The 17,172-nt window shown below is 52.6% G+C and overlaps 1 protein-coding gene and 2 long non-coding RNA genes across 19 annotated transcripts in view; 1 reads left to right on the top strand and 2 right to left on the bottom strand.

Annotated features, from left to right (window-relative positions):
• myo6a (myosin VIa) overlaps positions 1 to 16,879 on the top strand; it is a 31,753-nt gene extending 14,874 nt beyond the window's left edge. For 2 of the 17 annotated variants that reach the window (XM_081602635.1, XM_081602634.1), the window contains exons 12-36: positions 433 to 577; positions 1,823 to 1,980; positions 2,050 to 2,141; positions 2,276 to 2,348; positions 2,423 to 2,550; positions 3,358 to 3,453; positions 3,552 to 3,722; positions 4,049 to 4,087; positions 4,163 to 4,256; positions 5,228 to 5,358; positions 5,437 to 5,514; positions 5,688 to 5,817; positions 6,309 to 6,399; positions 6,936 to 7,086; positions 7,549 to 7,757; positions 9,118 to 9,196; positions 9,497 to 9,657; positions 10,038 to 10,076; positions 11,293 to 11,328; positions 11,612 to 11,650; positions 13,332 to 13,435; positions 14,322 to 14,453; positions 14,787 to 14,813; positions 15,376 to 15,594; positions 16,102 to 16,879. In XM_081602635.1, the coding sequence (XP_081458761.1) occupies positions 433 to 577; positions 1,823 to 1,980; positions 2,050 to 2,141; positions 2,276 to 2,348; positions 2,423 to 2,550; positions 3,358 to 3,453; positions 3,552 to 3,722; positions 4,049 to 4,087; positions 4,163 to 4,256; positions 5,228 to 5,358; positions 5,437 to 5,514; positions 5,688 to 5,817; positions 6,309 to 6,399; positions 6,936 to 7,086; positions 7,549 to 7,757; positions 9,118 to 9,196; positions 9,497 to 9,657; positions 10,038 to 10,076; positions 11,293 to 11,328; positions 11,612 to 11,650; positions 13,332 to 13,435; positions 14,322 to 14,453; positions 14,787 to 14,813; positions 15,376 to 15,594; positions 16,102 to 16,301 (2,822 nt within the window). In that variant the 3' untranslated portion in view covers positions 16,302 to 16,879. Of the gene's footprint in view, positions 1 to 432; positions 578 to 1,822; positions 1,981 to 2,049; positions 2,142 to 2,275; positions 2,349 to 2,422; positions 2,551 to 3,357; positions 3,454 to 3,551; positions 3,723 to 4,048; positions 4,088 to 4,162; positions 4,257 to 5,227; positions 5,359 to 5,436; positions 5,515 to 5,687; positions 5,818 to 6,308; positions 6,400 to 6,935; positions 7,087 to 7,548; positions 7,758 to 9,117; positions 9,197 to 9,496; positions 9,658 to 10,037; positions 10,077 to 11,292; positions 11,329 to 11,611; positions 11,651 to 13,331; positions 13,436 to 14,321; positions 14,454 to 14,786; positions 14,814 to 15,375; positions 15,595 to 16,101 lie in introns of those variants that run through there. The other 15 variants (XM_081602636.1, XM_081602640.1, XM_081602639.1 and 12 more) reach the window with 15 other exon arrangements.
• On the bottom strand, positions 10,498 to 11,079 carry LOC145549795 (uncharacterized). The gene is made up of 3 exons (XR_014085645.1): positions 11,030 to 11,079; positions 10,925 to 10,948; positions 10,498 to 10,585 (listed from the first exon to the last, which is right to left on the bottom strand). It is a non-coding gene; the product is annotated as an uncharacterized LOC145549795 (long non-coding RNA).
• On the bottom strand, positions 12,495 to 12,814 carry LOC145549796 (uncharacterized). The gene is made up of 2 exons (XR_014085646.1): positions 12,753 to 12,814; positions 12,495 to 12,666 (listed from the first exon to the last, which is right to left on the bottom strand). It is a non-coding gene; the product is annotated as an uncharacterized LOC145549796 (long non-coding RNA).
• Positions 16,880 to 17,172: the final 293 nt, after the last annotated feature.

Genomic DNA, 17,172 nt, shown 5'->3' with positions numbered 1-17,172 from the left:
ACTGGATGGTTTTTTTTTCTACACAGTTTTGTTAATAGTAAAGAGGGTTGGATAATAAAACTTATAATCACTATTTTTTTCTTGTTTTATTTAAAGTAAAATCTCATGGTACTCACAGCGCACAGCAGGAGGCGCTGCAGCAACAACCTAACTGTCGGTCGCTGTGGCTAAATAACGATTACCCATAGCTGCCATGGTAAATCATTGCTTACTATTGAGTATTCCCTAACATTAGTGTGATCAGGCAGCATGTAATCATATATACATATATGTATTATTGTCATAACGACTTCATGTCTGTATCGAGCAGCACCAGGTGTTGCTCTGTGAAGCAGCTCCCAGCCTCAGGTCGTGACCCCTGGTCCCCGACAGGCTCCACTTTAACCGGAGCAACAGCAAAACCAATGATTTGCCCTGCTCCTTGTCTTGCAGGCGGCTGCACCATCAGGAACCAGTCGGGCCAGACGCTGCAGCACTGCGCTGAGCTGCTGGGCCTGGAGCAGGACGACCTCAGGGTCAGCCTCACCACCAGGGTCATGCTCACGTCAGCAGGGGGCGCCAAGGGGACGGCTATCAAGTAAGAGCTGCTGCTCACCACACACACGTTTGCATGGCTATCTTTGTGGGGACTTTCCATTGACTTCCATTCATTTCTACAGCCTAATCCTTACCCTTATCCTAACTCTAACCAAAACTCAATTCACACCGTAGTCCTATATCTGACCCCTGACCCAAAAACAGCGTTTCCCCTTGTGGAGACCAGGCTTCAGTCCCACAAGGAGCAGTGGGTCCCCACAATGTAGTTTGTGTCAGGAAAATAGTCCCCACAAGGTATTACAAACAAATGCGCGCGCACACACACACACACACACACACACACACACACACGACTTTAGCCTGAACAGAACAAATTCTCCTGAATTTGTTTCCACTAGTGAACAGCTGCCTGGTTCTGCTCTGCTGGTCCAGCCCAGAAAGTGTGTAAGATGTTGTTAGAAGTCAACCAGAACCAAACAGTTGAACTGACTGCTGGTGAGCAGAACCATCCAGAACACAAGCTAACGACCCATTAGCTGTATAAAGCTCAGGCTGCTGGAACCGGGGCTGCTGGACCTGACTGAGGTTCTGACCTGTTCTGAAGAAATGGCCGGCTGCTCATACTGGCCCTAACCTTCGCAGACCAGGCCGCTACCAAATCGGCACATTATCGTAGAGTGGAAGCCATCTGGCATCAGTAATGCTGCTCAGACTAGCATAAACATTAGCATCATATGATACAGAAATCTGAAACTGTTTCAATCTCTGAAGTAATTTTCTCTCTCACATCATTGTTTGATTTTGTTTAAACTAAATGCCTTCAAGGGAAGCGGCATTCTAGCTGTGCTAGCTGTGCTAGCTGTGTTAGCTGTGCTACCTGTGTTAGCTGTGCTAGCTATGTTAGCTGTGCTAGCTGTGTTAGCTGTGCTACCTGTGTTAGCTGTGCTAGCTGTGCTACCTGTGTTAGCTGTGCAGACAGAATATTCTGTAGTGAATGGGTGAAGCCTGGTAACTGCCTGGTTTCTCTCTGCAGCAGATCAGTTTGGGTTTTTCTTATCTGAGCAGAGGTCAAAGGTTGACCTCTTCTTCGATTGGTCCAACAATTAACGGCGTGCATCCTCTTAGCTTCTGCAGTCGGCAATGCTTTATACTGAAAGACTCGATCTGTGGTCAACCCTGACACGCTCCAGTTCCTGGCAGCTGTTGCTAACCTGATGGCCAGGTGGGCAGCTGTCTCTCCCTAGTGAAGTCTGTAAAGGTCAGAGGTCACCCCGTGTTTCCCCAGGGTGCCCCTGAAGGTGGAGCAGGCCAACAACGCCCGGGACGCGCTGGCCAAGGCCACCTACAGCCGGCTCTTCGACCATGTGGTGACGCGGGTCAACCAGTGCTTCCCCTTCGACTCCTCGGCTAACTTCATCGGCGTGCTGGACATCGCCGGCTTCGGTCAGTCCACGATGAGGAAAAGGGGTCGGTGGGAAGGAGATGACCTCTGATCTTCTCTCTGTCTTCCAGAATACTTTGAACACAACAGCTTTGAGCAGTTCTGCATCAACTACTGCAACGAGAAGCTGCAGCAGTTCTTCAACGAGCGCATCCTGAAGGAGGTGAGATGCTGCCATGACAACAGACCCGGTTGCTTGGGTTCTGGTTTCCTGTGATCCCAGGAAGCTGGAAGCAGCATCACCTGTCCTGATTGGACGCTCTCTCTCTCACCTTCATGGTCTGGTTTGCTCTGCAGGAACAAGAGCTGTACCAGAAGGAGGGGCTGGGGGTCAACGAGGTTCACTACGTCGACAACCAGGACTGCATCGGTAGGTCTCTCTGGATGTCCTGCAGCTGCTGCTTCCTCCTCATCTTCATCAGGGCGTCTCCTCTGTCTCTGCAGACCTGGTGGAGGCCAAGCTGGTGGGCATTCTGGACATCTTGGACGAGGAGAACCGCCTGCCTCAGCCCAGCGACCAGCACTTCACCGACACGGTTCACAGCAAGCACAGGAACCACTTCCGCCTCACGGTGAGTCCCTCTGCTGCAGCTGAAGCCTGGAACCAATGGCTTACCAAGACCGCCCTGCCAGCTCACAGACCCTCATGGATAATCACAATATCATTAGGGAACGAACTGGACTTTGCCTAGAAAGTCTGGTTTGGTTGGTGAGGTGTGAAGCCTAGATGACCTCTGACCTCTGATCCTCCAAACTTTGTTCTGGGTTCGGTTTGAATGTGAACGCCAAGCGGACCGACCGCAGACCGCTCCAAAAGCAGGAAGTGGACTACAGCGCAGGGCATTCTGGGTAAATACAACCAAAGCTAACATGCTAGCCTAGCGCTAGCAGCAGAAATGGCTCCTGGTCTTTAGCCTAAAGAGAAATCCTCCAACCGCTGAAATCCTCCATCTTGTTTCCATCTGGTGAAGCAGGAAGTTGCTCAGTGTCTTCAGTGGTTCTTGGTGCAGCGCCCCCACAGGCCAGGAGGGGAACAGGTTGGTTTGACTCAGAGCAGCTGGAGGTGGAGCAGATGTTCTGGTTCCAGTAGAACCGGGTCGACCGGACTGAAGGAGGGAAACAGACTTGGAAGCCAGAAAACGACTAGAAGCTGTGATCATTTAAAGATGAGTTTAGGTTCTTGAAATAATAAAAGGTTTTTATCTCCACATCCAATGATCAGCTGGTGAAGGAAGTACTTTGCGTTTTCAAAATAAAAGACCTGAATGTAACTGTTAATCTTCCAGTCTGAACTGGAACCGTCTGTAGATGAAATCAGTTCGGTCGGTTCTGGTGGTTCTGGGAAAACGTCCTGATGACTCTGTCTCTGTGTCCCGCAGATTCCCAGGAAGTCCAAGCTGACCGTTCACCGGAACGTCCGGGACGACGAAGGTTTCATCATTCGCCACTTCGCTGGGGCCGTGTGCTATGAGACGGTGGGTTCAGCAGAGGGCCTGGTCCGGTCCGGATCACCTGGTCTGGCTGCCCGGTCGGACCCCTGCAGGGTCTGACGTGTCCTCGTGTCTCTCATCAGACCCAGTTTGTGGAGAAGAACAACGACGCGCTGCACATGTCCCTGGAGAGCCTGGTGAGCGAGTCCAAGGACGGCTTCGTCCGCCGGCTCTTTGAGAACGCCGCCAGCAGCCGAGACGCCAAGCAGAAGGCCGGGAAGCTCAGCTTCATCAGCGTCGGAAACAAGTTCAAGGTGAGCCGGACGCCGAGCATGACCTCTGACCCGCCGCGCTCCGTCCCCCACCCTGACCTGACGGGCTTTGATAGGCTCTGGTTCCTGTCAGCTCCTGTGTTTCTATGGTAACCACATCCTGTGGAGAGGTGTTGCGTGTCCTCGATGTGCGTGAGATGCTGATGGCAGCTGTCAGTTTAGTGTTGCCGTTCAAACGCTTCACCACGTTGACCCAGTTTGACCCGAAGCAGCTTCAGCGAGAGGCCAGAAAATAAATTTGCTGGATCCAGCAGAGATGTGGTCATGAACCGTCTGCTTTGATAACGGAGCTCCTGTTTCTCCTGCAGATGCAGCTGAATATTCTCCTGGACAAGCTGCGCAGCACAGTGAGTCATGTTCCCCTGCAGGGGCGCTGGTTCTGGTTCTGCTCTCTGGGTCTGACTGATCCGCTTCTCCTTCAGGGCTCCAGCTTCATCCGCTGCATCAAACCCAACCTGAAGATGGTCAGCCACCAGTTTGAAGGAGCTCAGATCCTCTCCCAGCTGCAGTGCTCCGGTACGAACCGCTGGGGCTCCTTCCTGTTTCTGGCAGTAGGTCGTTCGCTGGTGATTGGCTTTAATTGGAGAGAAGACGGGTCAAGCTCCTCTAATTAGCATCAATCAGGAGAGCCGACCAGATTGTTCTCCACAAGAACCTGAGAACATGTTCATCTCCTGCAGCTAGACGGGATGAGGCTCTGCTTTACTTTCAGATTAAAGGCCCAACTGGACCAGCACCTCCTGATGAGGTTAAGGAGCTCCTGCAACTCTCTGCATCAAGAAGCAGGCTAGCCTGGGGGCGGAGCCTATTGCGTTAAACTCAGGAAATATGATGGTGTCTCCCTGTGAGGGGCATTCCCTGCTCCAGCACATGGCTGATTAACCATAGAGAAACTACAGGACCGTTTTAGGGTCCTGTAGCTAACCCCCATGGGGTTAGGGTGAGCTGAGGTCAGAGGTCAGAGCGGGACCAGGACCCCATGAGCTGAGGTTAACCCTGACCTCAGCCCATGGGGTCCTGGTCCCGCCCTGACCTCTGACCTCAGCCCATGGGGTCCTGGTCCCGCCCTGACCTCAGCCCATGGGGTCCTGGTCCCGCCCTGACCTCAGCCCATGGGGTCCTGGTCCCGCCCTGACCTCAGCCCATGGGGTCCTGGTCCCACTCTGACCTCTGACCTCAGCCCACTGAGCTTCCTAACAGAAGATAAAAGGAGCAAAGGGACCGAGAGCTGTACCTGTTGACTAGTGAGGCTCTTTTGCCCAAACAGTGAAGAGACTTTGGTTCGTCCTTTAATCTGTTGCAAACGGTGGAAAGAGAATTTCCTGCCAAGAGGCACAAATGCTAAATAAATGGGCCTAAACTTGAGCCGCCGAGGGAACCAGGCTGTAGTTCTGGTGCTGGTCATTCATGTCACGTGGGAAATAAAATGGAAAGAACCCGATTGTGAACGGACATGTTGAGGTTCTGTTCTGGGCCGTGTTCTGCAGGAATGGTGTCGGTTCTGGACCTGATGCAGGGCGGCTTCCCCTCCAGAGCTCCTTTCCACGAACTCTACAACATGTACCAGAAGTACATGCCGCCCAAGCTGACCCGGCTCGACCCGCGGCTCTTCTGTAAGGTGGGTTCTTGAAGCTCTGGACCGGAACCGGGCCTTCTCGGCTGATTTTAAGACCCTCGTTGTGTTTTTCTGTTGCAGGCTTTGTTCAAAGCTCTGGGACTCGACGAGAACGACTACAAGTTCGGCCTCACCAAAGTGTTCTTCCGCCCTGGAAAGGTGAGACATCCTTCCTTCCTTTCTGCACCAGACTAACCGATCCGACGATCAGAACCGAGCCTGTTGGCTCTGGAGGCCCAACTCGGACCAGGGAATCCTTCGCCAGAACATCAGACGGCAGCGTGACAGTCAGGCTCTCAGAGAGGTTACTTACTGTTCTGACTGGTTTCCAGTTCGCAGAGTTCGACCAGATCATGAGGTCCGACCCGGAGCACCTGGCGGAGCTGGTCCAGAAGGTCAACAAGTGGCTGATCCACAGCCGCTGGAAGAAGGTCCAGTGGTGCGCTCTGTCCGTCATCAAGCGTAAGCAGCTTCCTCACCTCCCATCGTTTCTCCTGAAGCGTTGCCTCAACGTTCTCCCATCCACACCAATCAGTCGTTTCTGTTTCAACCTCCTGCTATCGGATCAGAACCTCAAGAACTGAACCCGACTCACATCATGACATTCCTGGAAACCTGTGAATTTATAAATGCTGACACTAATCAGTCCATCATTGATCCAGGCCGAGATTATTCACAGTAATGAAGAGACGATGATTCTGTTGGTCAGAACCAACCGGTTCTGGTCCAGAACCGGTTGGTTCTGATGGTTGCTGCAGCATCAAGACTTTAAAAATCTTTTTATATTTGTTTCCGGCTCTCAACATATTAACTCCGTTGCAGTTTCATATGTGAGCCACTAGATGTCTCCACCTGGTGGACTCTGGGCCTTTAACTTCCCACTCTCTGCGGTTCTGGTGTTGTGTCCGGTTTGGGTCCAGCTGGTTAAAGTGGTTCCTGTCTGTCTGTTGCAGTGAAGAACAAGATCCTGTACCGGGCCGGCGCCTGCATCACCATGCAGAAGACGGTCCGCATGTGGCTCTGCAGGAAGAAGCACAAGCCTCGGTGGGTCACACTTCCTGTCGTCGGTCAGCAGCTTCCTCCTCCCGCTCTCTGACCGCCACGCTCCCTCCACTTCATTCCCCGGCCGCCGCCGGCGTTCTGCTCGTTGCGTGCGATAGTTCCGGGCCGCCAATCCGTCTGATTAGAACCGTTTGGAGCGCCGTTTCCTTCATCATCTCTGACAGCATGCTGAGCGGCGCCGTCGGGGATTACTGGAGCGACGACGACGACTGCTGGGGATTCTGCAGTGATGGACGGATCAGGTCATAGTCGGAAGCAGAACCGCTCCGACTCGTGACTCAGACAGTAGACTGGGAGCCGGACCCATGGCGGTTGGAGGTTCTGGTGGATCGTGTCGGTTCACGAACGCTTCTGGGTGAACTTTGACCTGAAGCTGAACTTGATGTAGAGAAGAAATCTGTTCAAAATGATCAGTGTTGGATTAATGGTGCGTCGCCCAGCTAGCCGGGCCGCTAACGGACCCGCTAGCTGACCCAGTTCCTGTGGTTCTGCTAACAGACCCGGTTGTGTGTCTGCAGCATCGACGGGCTGGTGAAGGTGCAGAACCTGAGGAAGAGGATGGGCCGCTTCACGGAGGTGGTGGGAGGCCTGAAGGAGGGAAAGCAGGAGATGAGCCAGCAGACCCAGGAGCTGGAGAACGCCATCAACGCCCTGACGCTGAAGATCAAGGTGAGGTTCTGGTGGTTCTGGTGGACGGCAGCACATTTTGGGCCACTTGTTGTGTGAGCCCATCCATAGATGCATATATATCCAGTTTTCTTTCTTCCGTCCTTTCTGGACCAGATGGCGCAATAGAGCCAATTTTTGGGCGCGATGGTTGCCGTAGTTACCAGCTGCTAACAGCTGATGACGATGGATGTTCTGGCAGAATCTGGGTTTTAAATAGGCCGTTCTGCTGGCTCTGATGGGCTCATAGTGCCGTGAATGACGGCTGTACGGACAAACTTTGTCGTCTGAGCGTTGTCACGGTAACAGCTGCTCATAAATATTCATCCGCTTTAAGGTGACGGCTTATTGGACTGCCTTAACGAGGGTGGTTACCATGGCAACTCTGACCATAAAGTCAGATGTAGACCAACCAAATCCTCAGCTTGAAGTTTCTGACCTCTGACCCTCTCCGCCTGCTTCCAGAACACGGTGATGAGCCGCATCGACATCGACCACGAGTACCAGGTTCTGGTGAAGCGGTCGGAGAAGCTGCTGATGGACCTGCAGAACAAGAAGAAGGAGGAGGAAGAGCGCGAGCGTCTGCGCCGCATCCAGGAGGAGATGGAGCGCGAGAGGAAGAGGAGGGAGGAGGAAGAGCAGCGCCGCAGGCAGGAGGAGGAGGAGCGCCGCCTGTAAGTAGGAACATCCAATCGCAGCGCAGCTCCAGTCTGTTGGAGTAATCTGATTACTCTGGATCAGTTCAGACTGCAGCTGGGCAGAAATACGTTTTTCCTGTCGGCCCGAAATTTGATGCAGAAAAACTCAGAAATATTGGAAACTTTTATTATATTTCCTGCTGCGGCGGCGGCTCTGCGCTGGCGGCTCTGGTTCCCCACAGACAGACAGTCCCAGTTCTGCTGCTGACGATCCGGGTTGGTTGGAAGGGTTGAACCTCTTCTGGTTCCTCCCTGGCGCCTGGTGATCCGGACCCGCTGTTGGCGGACCCAGAGCCACAGTGATCGGAGGCAGCGGTAGGAGCCCCCCCCTCCTGCGGCAGCGATCTGCATGCGGGTCACGGCCCGCTGCGCGTTCAGGCTGCAGTCTGGGAGTCTTTAGCAGGACTGATGGAGCCGTCGTGTTCGTCACAAGCCGCCGCTCGCTAATGTCACACATTAGAGACGACAGGCTGAGCTTTATGGCTCGCTCCCCCTGCGCCGCGGGCTGAAGGTCGCAGCCTGAGACATGCAGCCTTCATCTGCACGTTTCCCAGCAGAATGACCTTCAGCCGTCCTGATCTCAGCGGTCAGGAGGGAAAATCAGTCAGCAGATGGGTCGAAGTTTATCAGTGGTGATAATTTCAACAAAAACGTTTTGATTTCATCTGAATCTAACTAAACCCCAAATCAAACATTTCTCCTGATGAATTGTCTAAATTGGTTCTTCTGTCTTGGTTTCTGTGAAAATTGTGACATTTTCATTTAAATGTAATCCTGAAAATTTGGCCTAGCTGCCTCAGTGCTGCCCTCTTTGGGTTGGATGGTGGTACCGCAGGGGTATAAAACTCTCTGACACGCCCCCTGGTGGACAGACAGGATTTGTGCTAGTGAGCGATTTTTGTTTTTAATGAAAGTTGCAACACGTGTTGCTTGTCAGACTTTTCTGAAACTGACATTCCTAGGGTGAGGAGGTTCAAGCTGACCATTAGGGGGCGCTGTGTCCGGTTTGAGTCACATGTTCATAACTGATGTTGGCAACGGCTTCGTCACTGGACTGATGGTCCAAATGTCTTCCAGTCCAAACTGCTAGCAGAGCTGTGGCGGCTGAATTTACTGATTTAGCTTGTCTAGCTCAGGAACATCCACAGTTCATGAGCAAATGGCAAGATGACGTTTCAATAAAAGCCCAGAACATTCTGTCCACCGTTTCTCATCCTCTCGGCCCGTCCACAGCCCAGACGGTTCCCCAATGCGTGGTGATCCGGACGTTAGGGAACCCAGGACTTCTGCAGAGATGGATGAACTTCCCTCTCGCCTTCTGTCTGTTCCTCTGCAGGAAAGCAGAGATGGAGCTGAAGAGGAAGCAGGAAGAGGAGGAAAGGAAGAAGAGGGAGGAAGAGGAGAGGCGGCTTCAGGTTGGTGTTTTTCACGCCAGCTCTGGATGAGTTCGCTGAAGTTCCTGTGTGAAACTCGAGTTCCTCCAACGTTGCTCAACCTCAGCAGCATTTAAATATATTTAATTTAACCTGGTTCTCATTCAGACAGCAGCCTTTTGCTAGCCTTTCTGCTAACCCTGTTAGCTGCTAACTGCTAGCACTCCTGCTAACGCTGTTATAACAGGAGGTGGAGGCGCAGAGACATCCACAGAAATAGGAAGCAGGCTGGTCCTGGTTCCGCCTGCTGACCAAATAATCCAGATTGTAATCCGTCGCCAGGCGGAGCTGGAGCTGCAGCTGCAGGCGGAGCGGGAGGAGGAAGTGGCACGGCAGGCGGTGCTGGAGCAGGAGCGGAGGGACCGGGAGCTGGCCATGCGGATCGCCCAGAGCGAGGCGGAGCTGATCCCCGACGAGACGCTGAATGACTCGGGGTTGCGCAGGTACCCTGACCTTTGACCTCTAGGCTCCGGAAGCTCACAGTGACCTGCTCTGAACAAATCTATTTCCTGATGTACGACGAAACAAAATCAGATTCATCTCCAAACAATTATATATAAATGAATATAAAGTTTTACAGTTGTTTCTGGGTGGTGGAGGTCCAGTTTCTCCTTCAGGCCTTAATGATCCAGAACCAGAACCTGGACCTGGACCTTGGTTTATTTGGATCCCCATTAGCTGTTTTCATAACAACGGCTACTCTTCCTGAGCTCAGGAGGAAACTGACGAAGTTCCACCATGTTTAACGACGTTCTTCTTCTCTGGTGTTTAACGACGTTCTTCTTCTCTGGTGTTTAACAACGTTCTTCTTCTCCTGTTCCAGTAACGGCTCCTCCGTTCCATCGTCTCCAGAGAGAGCAGTGTAAGATCCTCAGACATAACCTTTCTGATTAACCCCGGCTTTTTCTGACCCCTGACCTCTGACCCCTGCATGCTGTAACAATCTAACAATCCTCACTTCCTAGTAGAACCTTTTCCGACCTGATCGGCACCAGTTCTAGTCTCCAGACGGTTCAGAACCAGAGCAGTCCAAACATAAGCTGCAAATTGTTAGAATCTCTGTGTTTCAATCCAGAACCTGATTGTCTCAAAAGGCTGGTTCCAGTTCAGAACCGGGTCAGAACCGGGGATGATTCTGGAAGGAACCCAGTAAAGACGATTGGGTTGGCTTCCAGAGAACCAGGTCTGCCCCGCCCACCGCCGAAGCCTCATTGGCTGACATCAGAGACAGCTGAGCTGTGGTTGGTTCTGATGGATCCGGTTCTGCTGGGTACAGCTTGGTGGCCAGTGGGAACCAGTGAAGGGTTCTGTCCCAGTTTCAGTAGGAACTGATTCAACTGGTGACCAGTCTGACCTCCTCTGATTGATCACCTGGTGGATCAATGGTGGATCACCTGATTGATCACCTGGTGGATCACCTGATTGATCACCTGGTGGATCACCTGGTGGATCAATGATTGATCACCTGATCAATGGTGGATCACCTGGTGGATCACCTGATGGATCAATGATGGATCACCTGATTGATCACCTGATTGATCACCTGGTGGATCAATGATCACCTGGTGGATCACCTGGTGGATCAATGATTGATCACCTGATTGATCACCTGGTGGATCAATGATGGATCACCTGATTGATCACCTGATTGATCACCTGGTGGATCAATGATCACCTGGTGGATCACCTGGTGGATCAATGATTGATCACCTGATGGATCACCTGATGGATCACCTGGTGGATCAATGATGGATCACCTGATTGATCACCTGGTGGATCAATGATGGATCACCTGATTGATCAATGATGGATCACCTGGTGGATCACCTGGTGGATCACCTGGTGGATCACCTGGTGGATCAATGATGGATCACCTGATTGATCAATGATGGATCACCTGGTGGATCACCTGGTGGATCACCTGGTGGATCACCTGGTGGATCAATGATTGATCACCTGGTGGATCACCTGGTGGATCAATGATTGATCACCTGGTGGATCACCTGGTGGATCACCTGGTGGATCACCTGGTGGATCACCTGGGTGGCTCCTCCTCCTCTAACTCTGACTCTCTCCAGCCTGCAGGTCGACGCCAAGCTGAAGAGCTACACCATGTAGGTTCCTCTCACACACCTGCTGCACCTGCAGCAACACATTCAGGTGTCCTGTGGCATCTGGCCGGGTCCGTACGAACCAGAACCGGATCAGAACCAGTTTGAAAACCCGAACTGGGTCAGAAACTGGTTTTGGTTCTGGTTCTTCTGGGTAAACTGGGAGTTTGTTGGTCTCTTGTGGGGTTTATTTCACATTGAGATCAGAAACTAGTTTCTTCTTCTTGGGTTGAAATGTATCTAAGCTCCGCCCACATCCTGCTAACCGGCCCATCATGCTTTGCAGGGAGGAAATGGCGAAGGAGATGACCGAACTTCTGGCCCGGTGGGTAAAATCCGTCCGTCGGAACCAAATCTCTCCGATCTCTCTCTGATTCGGATCACATCGCTAATCAGAACCAGGTGATCCTGATGGATCCAAACCGGTCCATGAAGAAGGTTCTGGTTCTGGACCTGCGGCCCGTTGGTGGAGGAAGTTCAGAAGGTTTGGAGAACTGGGAATTGCTGCTCGGGTCTTATTCCCGCTCACTCCTCCAGAACCACCAGAACGTCTGACCCGAAAGGTCACCCAGGTCAGGCGTGGATTACAGCGCCACCAGCGGGCCCTTCCTGGTACTTCCAGAGCTTTAAGGTCCAGAACCAGCAGAGGTCCGGTTCATGTGGTTCCGCTGATCTGCACAGCTGGATGAAGACGGGAAAATGGATCTCCTGGTTTCTGATGCAACGACAAAAATCTAAATTTTAAATTAAAATTAATCAAATTCCTGAATTTCCAACATGAGAAATCGCTGACGGTTCACAGATGGATTCTGCTCACTCTGTCCACCGGACCCTGGGTTCTACTGGTTCTACTGGGTTCTACTGGTTCTACTGGGTTCTACTGGTTCTACTGGTTCTACTGGTTCTATCTGGGTTCTACTGGTTCTACTGGTTCTACTGGGTTCTACTGGTTCTATCTGGGTTCTACTGGTTCTACTGGGCTCTACTGGTTCTACTGGTTCTACTGGGTTCTACTGGTTCTATGTTCTACTGGTTCTACTGGTTCTACTGGGTTCTACTGGGTTCTACTGGTTCTACTGGTTCTACTGGGTTCTACTGGTTCTACTGGGTTCTACTGGTTCTACTGGTTCTACTGGTTCTACTGGGTTCTACTGGTTCTACTGGTTCTACTGGGTTCTACTGGTTCTACTGGGTTCTACTGGTTCTACTGGTTCTACTGGTTCTATCTGGGTTCTACTGGTTCTACTGGTTCTACTGGGTTCTACTGGTTCTATCTGGGTTCTACTGGTTCTACTGGGCTCTACTGGTTCTACTGGTTCTACTGGGTTCTACTGGTTCTATCTGGGTTCTACTGGTTCTACTGGTTCTACTGGTTCTACTGGGTTCTACTGGGTTCTACTGGTTCTACTGGGTTCTACTGGTTCTACTGGTTCTACTGGTTCTACTGGGTTCTACTGGTTCTACTGGTTCTATCTGGGCTCTACTGGTTCTACTGGGTTCTACTGGTTCTACTGGGTTCCACTGGTTCTACTGGGCTCTGTGGTTCTACTGCATGCAGTTCTTTCTCCTCTCCTCCACTTGGTGTGTTTCTGACCCGTAACCCTGTTCTGTTTGTAGAACTGGACTCTGGTTCCACCTTTGAGCTCCTGATGGAGTGGAGTTCACTGGGAGTTCACTGGGAGTTCTGGGAGTTCTGGGAGTTCTGGGGCTCCTGAAGACCACAGTGTTGATCCAGAGACTAGAAGGTCCTAGGAGCAGATAGTCCTGATCCGGTTCTTGGTCCAGATCCGGTTCCAGAGAGAACCAGAACCTTTTGGACCCGGTCAGAACTTCTGCTGGTCCAGAACGCTGGACTTCTCTTTGGACCAGTACCGAGATAAGAACCAGTTTCAGTGGAAAACTCTCAGTGAACTCGGCTCCTCAGGTGGATCTTTGGCGTTCCTCCTCCTCCTCACCTGCACGTCTTCGTCTCACTTCCTGTTTCCTGTCTCTGCTTCCTGTCCCAGAGGGCCGCAGGTTCAGGCCAACAAAGCTGCTGCCAACGCCAAAAAGTTTGAGTTGAGCAAGTGGAAGTACGCCGAGCTGCGAGACGCCATCAACACGTCCTGTGGTGAGTGACCCGGATCTGGGATTAGGATTAGATCTGGATCCAGGTTCATGTTTAGATCCAGATTGACGTTCCGATCTAGTTCTGGGTCCATCAGCTCGTCCTGTGGTGAACAACTCAGACCCAGAAGTTACTGGATAATATGGCAAGGAGCGGGGCTGAGGGCTGAGGGCGGGGCTTCCAGTTGAGGGTGGTGGTTCCGGGGGGCGGGGCTTCCGGCAAAGGGTGGTGGTTCCGGGGGGCGGGGCTTCCAGTTGAGGGGGGCGGGGCTTCCGGCAGAGGGTGGTGGTTCCGGGGGGCGGGGCTAACAGTTGAGGGGGGCGGGGCTTCCGGCAGAGGGTGGTGGTTCCGGGGGGCGGGGCTTCCGGCAAAGGGTGGTGGTTCCGGGGGGCGGGGCTACTAAACTCTCAGATCAGTTTTCAGAATCTAATTTAAAGTATTAAACGGTCAGAACCAACAGCATTGGGTCGGTGTTGACTTAGTTCTTTGGGTCGAGGTTTGGGCTGTTTCAGGGTTGGTGAGCAGCTGAAGAGACGATGAAACTTAGGGAGGGTCCAGTCTGCTGGTTCTGTTGGGTCCAGAGTGCTGGTTCTGTTGGGTCCAGTCTGCTGGTTCTGTTGGGTCCAGACTGCTGGTTCTGTTGGGTCCAGACTGCTGGTTCCAGACTGCTGGTTCTGTTGGGTCCAGAGTGCTGGTTCTGTTGGGTCCAGACTGCTGGTTCTGTTGGGTCCAGACTGCTGGTTCTGTTGGGTCCAGACTGCATTATGGATCGGATCTGTCATGTTAATAAATTCTAAATGAAACCCAGTGACCCTCCCTGAGTGGGTGGGCCCAACAGAAGCGGGTTCCGGGTCAGAACCGGGTCCTGACCCGTCCTCCTCTCCCTCAGACATCGAGCTGCTGGCGGCCTGCAGGGAGGAGTTCCACCGGCGGCTGAAGGTGTACCACGCCTGGAAGGCCCGGAACAAGAAGAGGAACGCCGAGGCGGATCACCGGGCGCCGCGCTCCGTCATGGAATACGGTATGATGCTTCTGTTCTGGTTCTGAACCGGTTCTGGTTTCACCAGCTCCTCAGATGTTCAGCTGAAGGTTCTGTTGGTCAGGAAACATCAGAACCTTCTAGCCACTTGAAGGTTCTGATCCAACTAGTTTCCTCAGAGATTCTGGTTCTGAACAGGAAGTTCTGATGTGCAGAACTTCCTGTTTCTGTCCCAAACAGGAAATGGATTTATGTCAGACTTTCAAAATAAAGCTCCTGTGCTTCTGCAGGTTCTGGTTCAGTGTCAGGACCAGAACCTGTCAGACACATTTGGGTCGGGAAGAATCGTCTTCATCCTGTGTCTCCGTGTTTCAGACATTCCATCTGCAGCCAGAGAAACACGTAAGTTCTGTAGAACCCGGCTAACCTCCACTAACTTGCTGGTTCTGCTCCTAACTGGGCCTACTGGGACCGCTGGTTCTGCTTCTAGTTGCTCTGCTTCATAGAGGGGGGGTGCAGGGTCTCTGGTCTCCATGGCGACCAGACATGGCTCATCAGAACCAGAACTTGGCTGGACCTCTGTGTTCAGATCCTGGTCAGAGAGGTACTGGTTCTGATCTGTCGTCCTGCTGGAGGAAGATGTTCTGGTGGTACCGGTCCACACTGGGTCCAGAACCCGAACAGAACCTGAGTGGATCCAGCAGGGAGGGAAAGTCCTGTTGGACGCATCTCAGGTTCTGGTTTTTGACTCTGCTCCATCAGTGAAGTTCTGATCCAGCTGGATTTGGACCTGCTGGTTCTGAAGAACCTTTTCTGATTTTTCCCACATTCTGGATCTTCTGGTTCTGGGTCTCGAAGCGGCCTGTAGGTCCCAATAGCCTGGGCCGTCTGGTTCCGGTCCAGTTGGTTCTTGTTCTGGTCCATCTCCATGTCCTGTTGCCTCTAATGTCTCTCGTCCAATCAGCAGCCCAGCAGAGCTTGGCCCCGCCCCTCCCGGCGCGGCAGCAGGACCTGTCAGCCAATCGGCAGCAGCGTTACTTCCGCATCCCGTTCATCCGGCCGGCGGAGCCGTTCAAGGAGCCGCAGCAGAAGAAGGGCTGGTGGTACGCCCACTTCGACGGCGCCTGGATCGCCCGACAGATGGAGCTGCACCCCGACAAGCACCCCATCCTGCTGGTGGCAGGTCAGTGGGCGGGGCTAACGGGGTCACGACCTGCAGGGTGAACGGCAGCATTCATGATTTGCGATTTATCGGTAACAACATCGGTAAATGAAACTGGGCCGATTTGACTAGCCGATATTTCTATACATGTTGTTGCTGGTGGTTTCTGGGGTTGGGGCTTGGTGATGCAACAAAGGATTGTGGGTAGGTGAGCTGAAGTGAGGCACCTTTATATGGAGTGAAGCATGCTAGCATAATTAGCAGCTACATTTAGCAACCGGTTCCAGTCAGAGATGCTCTGTTCTGTTTCTAGTTGCTGCAGCAACGCCCCCTTCAGCAGATGACGCCCTGGGCTTCCACCTACTGGTTCTATGTTGCCGATTTCTAAAATTGGTCCTACAGATGAATGTGACCCGGTTTTCCAGAAGGGAATTTAAATCTGTAGGAACAAAGACCTTTTGTCTGTTTATAGGAACTCGGGGACGTTTGGACCGCTGGTTCTGTCTAATGGTTCTGGTTCTGCTGCAGGGAAGGACGACATGGAGATGTGCGAGCTGAGCCTGGAGGAAACGGGTCTGTCCCGGAAGCGCGGAGCGGAGATTCTGCCCCGGCAGTTCGAGGAGATCTGGGAGCGCTGCGGCGGCGTGCAGTACCTGCGCAGCGCCATCGAGAGCCGCCAGGCGCGCCCCACGTACGCCACCGCGATGCTGCAGAGCCTGCTGAAGTGACGGGGCGCGCCGCCGCTCCCGACCTGCAGGAGGCGCTAATCCCACTAGCCAATTTTAACGTCTGCAGGCTAACGGAGGCTAACATGCTAACTCAGGCTAACAGGCTAGCCGCTGCAGTCGGACCTCCACACCTGGAATATCTCGTTCCTCTAATCATGCATTCCTGATTTATTCCGATGAAGCGTTTCCCACCCGGCAGCGGCCCGATGACCCGGTCCGGTCGGTTCTGCTGGGCCGGAGCGGCGGCATGAGGCGGAGCCGCTCCTCATCCTGATTGATGCTCGTTTCCGTTCTGGCCGAATGTTTTCCAGACGTGATTGATTTGTTGAATGAATCTCGTTTTTCCCTGTTTCTGTTTGATTTGGGAATGTTGTATCCTGGAGCGGCTCTGACATCACTTCCTGTTTGAAAAGGAAAATGAAACGATTATGCAACAGCTGAGAACGGAAGCTCCGGGATCTGCTTCCTCCTGGACTGACGCTCCGGAGCGGATCGACCGGAAAACGAGTTTATTTTTGGGAGAAAGTTTCTACTTTTGTGGTTCCGAATGAGAAGCAATAAAATATGCAGGAATCAAACCGGCAACTTGTCTGTTCTCTGCTGGAAACCCGCAGAATGAACCGGGTCAGAACCGGCAGGTCCAAACGGCATCGACATCCAGCCTGAACTGGGCCGTCGGGTCGGCATGTTGATGCTGTTGGGAAAGGAACCGGAACCGGTCCAGGAGGTTCTGATCCGCTTCTCTGACTGGTTGAATAAAGTGTTTCCTGTTCTACTTCCTGGTTCTCCTTCCTCCCCAAACAAGCTGAAAAACAAATACTCAACATTTCAAACAGAAATAAAAGGTCCAGTTTGAGTCACCACGCAGAAC

This window comes from Poecilia reticulata, chromosome 21 (genome assembly GCF_904066995.2).
Source record: "Poecilia reticulata chromosome 21, P_reticulata-male-v2, whole genome shotgun sequence".
NCBI lineage: Eukaryota > Metazoa > Chordata > Actinopteri > Cyprinodontiformes > Poeciliidae > Poecilia > Poecilia reticulata.
This window is presented reverse-complemented; position numbering and strand designations above follow the sequence as displayed.